The sequence below is a fragment of the Zingiber officinale genome, chromosome 7B (assembly GCF_018446385.1).
Source record: "Zingiber officinale cultivar Zhangliang chromosome 7B, Zo_v1.1, whole genome shotgun sequence".
NCBI classification, from domain to species: Eukaryota; Viridiplantae; Streptophyta; class Magnoliopsida; order Zingiberales; family Zingiberaceae; genus Zingiber; species Zingiber officinale.
The window spans coordinates 118,492,404-118,504,093 of NC_055999.1; the positions used below are offsets into that span (position 1 = coordinate 118,492,404).

At 37.4% G+C, this 11,690-nt stretch overlaps 1 protein-coding gene across 1 annotated transcript; it reads left to right on the forward strand.

The window, feature by feature from the left end:
• Positions 1 to 2,344: 2,344 nt before the first annotated feature.
• Positions 2,345 to 10,726, forward strand: LOC122007205 (extensin-like). The gene is made up of 9 exons (XM_042563022.1): positions 2,345 to 2,556; positions 2,791 to 3,153; positions 3,493 to 3,618; positions 3,840 to 3,885; positions 3,996 to 4,078; positions 5,997 to 6,074; positions 6,176 to 6,229; positions 8,554 to 8,688; positions 8,792 to 10,726. The coding sequence occupies exons 2-9, from the start codon at positions 2,848 to 2,850 to the stop codon at positions 10,466 to 10,468; spliced, it is 2,505 nt and encodes an 834-aa protein (XP_042418956.1). The 5' UTR covers positions 2,345 to 2,556; positions 2,791 to 2,847; the 3' UTR covers positions 10,469 to 10,726.
• Positions 10,727 to 11,690: the final 964 nt, after the last annotated feature.

An 11,690-nucleotide genomic window follows, 5' to 3' on the forward strand; every position in this document is an offset into this window, starting at 1 on the left:
AGCATTGATAGTTATTTTTGTTTTAAAGTCAATATTAATAGTTCTATTTTGTGTAGTACCAACAATTACAGTAAAAGTTATATCACCAACATGATACGGGCTGATGCTTGTTTCAAATTAGCGTTGGTACTGGTTTGTAGAAACCAACATTATCTTAGTGTTGGTTTATACAAATCAACACCACCTTACATGTATTAGAGAGAAAAGAGTTGGTTGCATGCAAGAGAGAGAGAGTTGCATGCTGATGTGAGGAAAAAAAAATCAATTTTAGTCACGTCAGATCATCCAAGTTAGATATTATCCACTGTTTCTTACGTTAGAATATGCAGAGTATCATTCTTATGTGTCTAATATATATATAATATTTATGAATAAAATTATAAATTATTTATAAACAATGTTTATGAACAAGTGAACTATTTTCGTTAATAAAATTATTATCATGATAAAGAAATAAATAAAATAAAGAAACAAATTTATATTATAAACTCACTAACTAATTAAACAAATTTAAAATTATAAATTTTTCAACAATTAAACTCAAACTAATAAAAAAAAAAATCAAATTTGAATATATATATTTTTTCAACCGCTTGAATTTATTTTAGATTCGGCCTAATTTAACTTAATTATTTTATCAAACAAAGCTTTAAAATATTCATGTATGATGTTTTATAGCACCCATAGGTTGGTATAGTTAGTACATGCATTAGTAGTTGCTTTAATAAATTTTGATAAAAAAAATATCTCATTAGGTGTCTGACCTTTCCTATGCAAAAGGTCGTTGCACTAGGACAAAGTTCCCCATTATTTACCCCTTCCAAAAAGTATATATATATATATGCAACAATTTTTATCTTTTTCTTTTTAAATTAAAATAAAATTCTATCTTCTATTTTCTTTAATTGCATGCAACAATTTAGCACCACAACTTAAATATACCTGCCACCATTGTGGTATATTTTTAAAGACCAACACCAAGGATATTAGGTATTAGTCTTTGAGATCAACACCACCTCCATAGCAGTGGCTAGTGTGTGTATATATATATACACAATACAAAAGTGTTGCATTAAATAAAATGATATCAGTTAAAATATCCAAGTCAATTTTCCTAAACATTGAATATATCTTAAATTTTAAATAAATTTTTTTTTCATCAATTATTCTATTTATTCCCTAAATTAAGATTTCATAAATAATATTTTTCTAAATTTAAGGAATGTAATTCATTTTTTAAACATTCAAATATCATTTAATTTAGGATATTTTATTCCCTAAATTAAGATTTCATAAATTATATTTTTCTAAATTTAGGGAATGTAATTCATTTTTAAATATTAAAATATTATTTAATTTAGGAAAGAGAAAAAATTAAGAGAAAAAATTGACTAATAAAAAAAAATAGAACGATCGAGTTATAAAAAAATATATTATATAGGAAGAGAGAAAAAATAATAAAAAAAGTGGAAGAAAAATTAAAATAATAAAAATTTTAAGATAATTGATGTAATGTACAGTAAAAAAAAATGATGATCTAAATTTAATAAAGTGGATGGTTTAGATATTATAAGAAAATTGGTGTGAATTTCATTTTTAAAATATTAAAATAATATCTTATATTTAAAAAATATCTTTATTCTAATACTATTATAATATTATTATAACATGCACATGATAGCGGCTATAACATATAAATTTTAACAGCTGCAACATAACTCAACTTAATACAAATTAGTACATCATTATTATATTAAAATATTTTAAGCTTGTTAAAATGATTCAAAATCAAAATTATTTCAACTTGAATAGAATCACTTTAAAATTATTATAATAGTTATATAGTAGTCATTACAAAGTATAACATTTATATATATAATTGCTAACGATTATTATATAGTTGGTAACTTGGTATAGATATATAATAGCTTTAAATTAATTTTAATTAAGGTAAAATAATTTTAATTACGTTTATTTATTTATTTTGACAAAATTAAAATAAAAAGATTTTGATATAAAAGTGCTCAACACATAATATTTTTAATAAAATAAAAAAAAAATATTGACACAGTAGATATTTTTAGCATGAGAAATATATTAGGTTATTATTTTAACTTTTAATTTTTTTAAAAAAGACGATTCTGATAATTAGTGACACTCTTTTATTTCTTTTCCTTTATTTAACTCATGAAAAATTTATAATTTCATTTTCAGAATATATAAATTAAAATTTAGAAATGGGAAAAGTCACAGAATATATAATCATTATACATTTTCAGCTCGAGGTACTTTAGATTAAAAAACATGTGAGGGGCTAAATGAAATTTGTCGCCAAATAGCTATTGAGTTCGCCCTAACCCCCTTCCCGCAATATCGACGCGTCGCTGTTTCTCCGTCCTCTACCTCACTCTGCTCCTTTCCCCCTAAACTTCTCCTCTCCCTCTTCGATCTCTTTGGTCTCAGGTAAAGAAACAGCAGATCGGTCGACTTTGGATCACAACTCTTCGACGATCAGTTACTGGAGGTTTTCACAGAAACAAGTATAGCCAATTTCAGGTTGTCATTTCGCAGCTCCTTGAGTTTTTTTTTTTCTTCCTGTTACTTTGTAATTCGTTGATTGTTAGAAGAGGAATGATCTCATTTCGGAGTGTTTTACATTTATTAATTTTTTTGTTTTGTATGATGATGCCCTTTGGCATAGCTTGACAATCTCTTTACAATTCCGAGAAAAAAGGCTTGATAGTGACCCAATTTCCAATTTTGATGAAGAGCTTGTTGTGGTTCTTGTAGACGTGTGATACCAGCAGAGTAATTAACTACATTGAGAAGACAGATATTAGCATTGCGATGGCTGCAAAAGTTGATCCAACAAATACTGAACCACGCCGAGCACAAACTAGTGGAACTATGCCCACTTCGTCTACTGTTTCAGCAAGCAGTCCTAAGGTTTCCTTTTTTGGTGCAAAATCTGGATTTGTGATACCAAAAAATAAACACTCTGGTTCATTGGTTCCTATCTTTCGAGCTGGGGGAAAATCAGATGGTAGTTCTGCTAAAGAAGAAACAGCCAAATCAGTTCAAAGAAAAACCAAATGGGGTCCTGATCCTACACTGGATGCCGCCGTCAGAAAAGGAAGGGTGCTAGCATATCAGGTATGGTGTGACTGAGATAATTGATTGTAACCCTTAGTTGCTTGATTTTAACTTTTTGATTTTTGTTTTTTTCATCCTTATTGTGAAAATATTAGAAATTTTACTATTATATATCTCTATTTGGTTTAAAGTGATACCAGGCACAGTCTCATGTACATGAGATGCTATTTGAGTCCTGCCACAATGTAAATACATGCAAACATAATGATTCCACATGTCAAAAAAATTCTCAACTATTTCAGCAGGAGACTTTCATTTTCCCTCTAGCTACTAGATGGAAGTTTCTCATAAGAAGCTTCAAATTCCAGGTTACATTAAGTGATATTACTTCCTGAGCAGATTCGTTTGGAGCAAATTACCGAGCAACTGAAATCTGGAGTTCTGGAAACCACAGATGATCAAAGTCCTTCCTCAATAAAGCAAGATTTGGATGATGATTCTGGCAGCCACACCAATGGCAAGGAGGTAGAATACATGATATTGTTTTAAGGAAAATAATTTTGATTATTTCTAAGCATATTTTACTTATTCTCTTCATAGACATGTTCAGGCTATGCTATTAAAAATCTCTCACTATTTTACATGTATACTGATTATTGTGTCCCTGTACCTTTCTAGTTACCTCTCCTGGGAAGTGATAACTACATTCATTACTAATTGGTTTAACCTTCAACATTAATATGCAGTCTTCAAAGATACAACGTTTGAAGTTGGAAAGGCGAGAAGTTATTGGTAATTATCTTCTGTTTCTCAGCTTATTTCTTTCCCATATGCTCTTGTGTCTGAGGAATTGCATTTTCATTGTAAGTGGCCTCTATAAATTTGAAATACTGAATTTATAGGTGAAATTCTTCGGTTGAATCCTTCCTACAAACCTCCATCTGATTACAAACCATTGTTGAAAGAGACTGATATTCCCATTCCTGTAAGTTTATTATATGGTTCTGTCATCTGCTTTCTTTGTTTACCATGCTGCATATTCACTGTTCTAGGCATTTGTGTGGATAGCTTCTGTGTTTTATATGACCAACAATACTTTTATCAACTTGCACCTTTTTCAAAAAGTTGTTTTATGGGGTTAGATTCTTAAATTTAATGTTTTGATTTGCATTTCGTGTAAATATTCTATAAATCCTTTGTAGTATCACTTTTGGATTTTAGTTGGTAAAAGTTATGGTGAACTAGAGGAAGACTTTTAATATAGCAAATTTTGACGGACAAAATAATATTGGGTTAGCCTTGTTGTGGACAATCTTTAAACCCCTCAAACATAAAATTTTGCATGGTGCCAAGAGTGCCTATTATTAGTGGTGTCAATGGGTTGTGCCTCGGCTGGGCATGACACAAGCCCGTTAGGCTTGTTTGCTTTTTGTGTTGTGCCATTGTGCCATTTCCCCGGACCCTGGGCCAATTTGAACATCAACTCCTTTCCAGGGATCCCAACCCATTCAATGAGTGGAGTTTGTTGGATCTTCCATGGACACAGATACAAAATAGGTTGAGATCCTTACTTGCAAATCCTAGAGCATCTAACATTTTCAGCCTCAGAGCTAGAGAGTCGTGGTTATCCAATACCAAAACCATGGCCTTCCATTATATCTTAATATAAATTTTAAAAATTATTAATTGTCTATATGATAAAAAATACTCTTCTAAATAAATGCATTAGTAAAAATTTTAAATTAATATCCTACCTCGACACAAAGAGTTACGCTATCAGGGTACTGGTATGCTTACAACGTTGATGGTGACCTCGTGAGGAATTAGGGAGATTATTATACAACAACAACAACAACAACAATCAAGCCTTTTCCCACTAGGTGGGGTCGGCTGTATGAATCCTTTTACGCCATTGAGCCCTATCTCCTATTATATCATCATCTATATTTAAATAAATTTTATCTTGTTTTATTGTTGCTAACCAAGTCTTTTTTTGTCGTCCTCTTCCTCGTTTGATATGCATGTTTATCAGAGTTTCACATCGTCTAACTGGAGCATTTATTGGTCGTCTAAATAAATTAGGGAGATTATTATAAAATAGATAATATAAAAAGGGTAGTTCGCTGCTCGAACTCTCATCAATGTGGGGTCCTGGATAAGGATCTATTGTACGCGATCTTACTTTGCTTTGCAAGAGATTGTTTTCAAGACTTAAACATGTGACCTAGGTCACATGGCAACAATTTTACCATTGTGCCAAGGCTTCCTTTCATAAAATAGATAATATAATAATAAAAAATAAAGAGATTGGTAAAGATCAGGGATTTAGAGAATGAGAATGAAGAGAATGCAAGCTGTGAGTTGAGAGATTGACAATGAGAATTGTGAATTGTTTATAAGGGGTGGGATTATCTATAGGGAAAGTTTAGAAATTTTTTTTGAGGTAAAATAGTAATTTTAATCTTAATTTGACCCAAATACCCGCAAACTAACTAACCTTTATTTTGAAAATTTGGGAGTCTTCTAGTCAAATCACATTTTTTGACTGTGTAAAGAAGTGGGGCAGTCCTTCTAGACTACGCCCGGTACAGCTTCATGCTGTACTCAGCACGGAACACACGACGTGCAGGCCAAGCAGCAACTGTCCAGTTTGACCCATGGGCTAGGCCTGGCCTGTCCCAGCACGAGCCAGTCTTTGGTGCGCCATGGCAGGCACAACCCATGTCATTCTAGGTCTTGTTGTGGGCTACACGAACCTGTTTGCCACCCCTACCTATTATTACTATTTTAAGATGTACTGGATAATTAAGTTTTCATTTGTTAGAGAATAGCAATTCCGTGATCTGTCTCCATTACTTGTTATCTTTTGTGTTTTTGCATGTTCTTTCTTATGGTGATTGAAGATCAGTGCACATCCAGGATATAATGTTATTCAGCTACTACTGGGGCCTGAAAGCAATACCCAGAAGCGACTAGAAGAAGTATGAATTACGTTATGGTGATTCTTTTGAGCAGTGTTCTAAACATTGATATAATATTTGCTATCTTTTTATCTTTTTTCCTTTTCTTTTGTGCACCACAGGAGACAGGAACTAAAATACGAGTTTATGGAACAAAAAAAGACACAAGAGATAAGGTGATTACAATAATGACATTTTACTAGCAATTGAACTTAATAAATTGGTTTGCTAACCTAGCCATAATATGTTATACTACATATATTTTTTCAGTGTTGATATGGTTCCTTTTTTCCAGGCTATAAAATCTTTAGATTCTTGCTTTTCCTGTGTACCTTTCATAATTTGTTATAGCAACTTAGCTTTGGTATTTGAATTGTCTGTGCATCTTTATTTTGATTCGTAGTTTGATATTTTAGCAGTCATCCATGCTACTCTGCTATCTTCTCTAGTTTTGTGATTGGCATGGCAGGGTCCCCTCGGGACGGTCTAGTGGCTAGCGCATGAGGTACTGTCATCAGGTCTGAGATTCAAATCTCGGCATAGCCGAGGTAAATGCCTCTGTCATGCACTAGTCGTTATTCGAAGGTTAGTAGCCACCCGTGATTTACCTTCTCCGTGTTAGCGGATGGGTTGGCGGGGGTGCGTTGGGGGCGAGCGTAGTCGCCTTTTGCCATCGTGATTGGCATGGCAGATTTTTTCTTTGTTCTTGTCATCCAAAGAATATTCAAAACTTTCTTCTAGTTAATCTTAGTGTGATTTTGGTAGGAAATACTTGTGGAACTAAACCTACAACACCAAATACATAATAACTGTAATACCTTTAAGCTTGAGCATCAATACTATCTATGTTATGTCCAGTTTGTTATATCAGGTAGAGAAGATCCTATAAAAAAAATATAAACTAGATAGGATAAAAGTGAAACAAAGCTTTGGACAGAGTACACTCGCATCAATTCCTTCAATCTTAGATCTAGGCATTGGCAAAGAAGGAAAACAAAGAGAGAAGATGGGGAAGGGATGATTATGTCTCTCAAGTGGTTTCTTCCTAAGAAGTGCATAGTATGCAATAAATTGAAGAAAATGAAAAGGAAAGCACTCCAGGGCCTTGGATCAAAAGATGAATTTACAACTTGACCATTTACTGAAAATAGCAAATTTTGAAAACAATACTTTTCCTAAGAGACGAGGAAGACAATATACTCTTCAAGGTTAAGCAGTGCACATGCAACACGCAAATAGAACATAGTTGATCTTTGAAAAAGAAAGGAGAGGAGGAAAAGAAGAAACAAACACAAATAGATCTGCACTCAGCTTTGGACAGCAGACATAGAAAGTAGAGAAGAAATTAAAAGCCAAGCTAGATAGAGAACCGTAAACAATGGGACACGGAGGAGGCATTGGATGCCCCGCACGGAGAATAAATTAGAGGGAGAGCGAAAATGGACTGGGAAGACTAGTTCTGCTGGTTTAAAATGACAACATTCATGTGTTTAAAGGCAGGATGGCATGAAGACCAGTGAGGAAGCTTTCTGCTTGGAGGAGGAAGAAGAACAGGGACACAAGGAGTGGCAGGATCTCTTGGATCTCTCAGATCTGATCTGATCTGATTTGAGAGCTGTGATCTAAAAGGGGTGAAGAAATAACCTTTATTCACTAATAAGTGGAAGAGAAGAAAGCCATTGCTAAGGCCAAACTGCTAAGAAGGTTCTGATCTGCTGGACCCTAAGATAAGTGAGAGATTTGGAAGTAAAAGAGCTTGGTGTCTTGGGAGGTCACAGCATAAAAGCAGGCTGTTTCTGGAAATAGGTAGCAATGGATGAAGAGCAGTCAGCAGATGTGACCGGTCGGAATAAGAAGGTTCGACCTCTGTAGTCTTGGGATGCAGATTTGGTTGAGAGATGACACATATCTTCAGGCAGAACTATAGAAGCCTGCTTAGAAGCTGGTTTAATGGATTGGTTTAATGATGAAGAGAGAAGACATTGATACCACAGAAGATAAGGAAATTCTACGTTATTTGAACTCAGGTGCAGATCCAAGTAGTTAACACAACTATTTCTATTTTTCTTTTACATGTGATCGATAGAAATATTGAATCTTAACTGTGAGTGTTAATGCCCGACCCATATCTGACATGTGTAGGGAACGGAAAATTAATATGATCTTGTACATAAATATAAATAATACCTGATACTGGTATATACTCATGATAAAACTCCAAAACATAAAATGTCAATGTAGCCATGTTGGACTAAACCCTGAACATCTAACACCTAAGAACTCTAATACCTTTAGAACAACTTTAATTCCCTTCTAAGCGGTGTTCTTTGTTTCTATTCAAGTATATGACAGTTGATCTAGTCTGCCACAGTTCAAACTATACATTCCTTGAAAATTTTGGTGAATTATGATGAGGGATTAAGGTTCAAGTGTACCATTTTTCTAGGGCTGTATTTGTTTCATTTTTTTTAGTTGATAGATGCCGTCTATATGATTTCAGCATGAAGTTACTTATTCTGTCAAAACTGAAGCTCTGGATGCGTATGAGGAGCTGCACGTTAAAATTTCTGCAGACACATACGAGAAAATCGATACAGCAGTTGCCCTACTTGAATTGCTACTCACTCCTGTATCTGTGAGTCTACTGCCTTAATTTTGTTTTGAGCTCTTGTATTTCTTTTTCTGATTTCTTTGTATGATCCATAGGTGCTTATTCTGCACTTTAATTCTTTTTCTAGGGTATTGCTGCAACAAGTTCCTCAAGTTTGACTTCACCCATTAATGGAGACAGTACAAAAACAAACTTGAAAGAAACAGCTTCAAGCTCAATGGTTTTGGGGACGGTTGATGCTAATCAAGGTATCAGACGCCCTCCTATGTTGTTGCCTACACAACCGAATGCACTGCAATATCAACGTTTTGCGGCTCCTTGGCCTCTTGTTGGCGCACCTAATGCCCAACAACAACCAATTTCCGGCTTTATGCCTTCTTTGCCCAACACTAATGCTCATTTTTCTGCACTTCCAATCGGTCCTTTCGGTGCACCATCCATGGCTGTACCTTCTACCCCTCAATTACCTGGAGGCATGCAGCAGAATCAGAATCAACCTCCACACCTACACCATTCAGGCCAGCAGCCTCCACCTTATCTTAATATGCTTACCCACATGCCTCCATTTACTACTCAACCTACTGGAGCATTGCCTGCTCCGACTCAACTGTTATCGTCGCAACCAGTGCCTGCAGTTCCTAGCGCAGCATTTCCTGGTAGGCCTTTGTCTGCATTACCTCCTGCAGGCAACTCCGGATGGTCTCAGGTTGTTCCATTGGTTCAGAGGCCATTGTTGCAACCCCAAGCCCTACCCATGAGGCCTGTAGCGGTTGTTTCTTCACCAGCTGTTGCTCCAGTTCCAAATGCTCCTGCTAGCATTGCCAGTGGGACTATCACTTTACCTTCACCAGTTAGGCATTTGGCAACACAGTTTCCTCCTGCTCCATTTCCTTCGCAACCGGGTGCCAGTTTTACCTCAATCACGCAGGCTGGACCAGTTTCAATACCTTCACCTGTTCCATTCTCTTCAGGTGCACCATTGCCAACTACACCAAGTGCGGCATCCTCATTTATGCCTCCCATGTTACCTCGACCAGTGTCTATGCTGCCAGGACCACCAGCTCCAATGCCACATCAAATTCCTCTTCCATCTGCTCCCGCCCAATCATCAAGACCGGCTCAGCTGCTCGGCTCACCTGCAACACCAGAAACTCAACCACCAGTTGTAGCACCCAGACCTCCGCGTCCAATCTCTGGCGATTTTACATATCAACCTCCTGGTGCGCAAAATCTTGCTCCTTTGGCATCTCCGAGGCCCAATATTCATCATGTCCAACAGATGACTCTTCCAGTCAGTGCTTTGCCTCAGCCTCCATCTTTTAGGCCAGCTTTACACAACTCCATCAACCTTCAAGCCTTCCCTAGCCAAGCAAACCCAACTCAAATTCCAATGCGCCCACCGCCTCCCCCAGTTTCTCCCTTCCCAGTTGATCGGACTATAGCAAGGCCACCTCCAAGCCTTACAGTCCGACCAAATCCAATGGCTCCCAGTTTTCCGCCAGGACCACCCCAACCACCTAATCTTCCAGGCCAATCTGTTCCTTTCGTGCAGACATCTCCGAGCCAGTTGCATCCTCCAAACAGGCCTCATCCTATGATTCCAGTTCAGCAGTTGGGTGGCAAACCGCCTGGTTATGTCGCTGGCATGCCATCAAATGCCGGAGGGAGTCAAATTTATGACCCTTTCTCACCGACAGCGATCTCAACTGCACCCAGAAAAGCAGAGGACAATGCCGTATCCGCAAGGAAACCTGAGGCAGACTCGGAGTACGAGGACCTAATGGCATCAGTTGGTGTGAAGTGATTCCACCTACTGCCGAGCAAAAGACTACCGAGAGGAAGAGCGAAATCTGTTAACCAAAATCGACATCACTGGATGACCTTTGGAATCAAGTGCATTTGGAGAGGTAGATGTTAAGTCTAGGATGAGCACTACTGTTGTTGCAGGCCATTTTTTCAGCGAGACAAGTTTTGTATATTGTTACTAAAATGCTGGCACATAGGTGCTCAAGTAACTGTGTTTCAATTCACAATCGAATAATGATAGAGTTAACTGCTTGTATATCGTGTTGGAACGATATACATTGCTACCAAAGACATCCGGCGCACCATTGCCGAGCGACAAAAGAGGAACGCCAGAAAAGAAGACGTCCCCGTTGAACAGGAAGAGCAACCGGATCAAGGAGCAAGAAGCGTTCGAAGATAGCCCCCACGGGCTGGATCAGCTGGTTAGGTGTCTGTAGCTGTCGTGGGGTCGAAGATCGTCAGTTGCACTCGAGGATAAAATCTTGATTTTTTGTGTCAAAAATTTCTTTGACCCTCAGTCATCTATCTTGGAATCTTGTGGGGCCGGGGTCAGGGGTGCTAGGTGGAGGTTCTACTTTTTTGCCAAGAAGCGTTCGAAGATGCTTCCACGGGCTGGATCAGCTGAAAGGATGTCTGACGCTTCAACGCAAGTTCAGGGGTCGAGGGTCGTCAGTTGCACACGGACATAATATCTGTGGGGCCAGATCTAAGGGACCCTTCCAGCTGATCGAATCCGGCAACTGATCGGCGACTTCTCCGCCATCTCCACGAGCCCCAGAGAAGAACCCGGCGTCTAGAATCAGGAGGATCCACCGCTTTTGAGGTTTGAAGGACCGCCGGGCCATCTGAAGGCGGTGCGATTGGTGATGGACGGTGGCGACCAGGAATCGACGGTGCGATTAGGGTTTCAGATCGCAGCTGCATTCTGTTTCTGGGGTCCGAGGCGAAGATGCGAGAGACCTCGATGGGCCGCTTTATTTAAGCCTGCTTATCAATGGGCCCGATTCGTTGGATGAAATCATGATCGTTAGTTATTTTATGGACGGATGATAATGCCATTCTACCGCTTACTTGCCACGAACCATTATTTTTGGGTCCGTTAGATTTAGGATTAACATCTATGTCCAAACAGCATACATCTTTTTTCCTTCTTCAGTAGCCGTAGGGTTCATTTTTTTACACTTTAGCCACTTATAGAACCTCGGTGAATACTAAAACAT

Excerpts from the sequence above, each read along its gene's own strand:
- LOC122007205 (XM_042563022.1), top strand. The coding sequence starts at position 2,848 with ATGGCTGCAAAAGTTGATCCAACAAATACTGAACCACGCCGAGCACAA. Across the intron at positions 3,619-3,839 it reads GCCACACCAATGGCAAGGAG|TCTTCAAAGATACAACGTTT; the intron begins GTAGAATACATG and ends ATTAATATGCAG. Across the intron at positions 4,079-5,996 it reads AGACTGATATTCCCATTCCT|ATCAGTGCACATCCAGGATA; the intron begins GTAAGTTTATTA and ends TGGTGATTGAAG.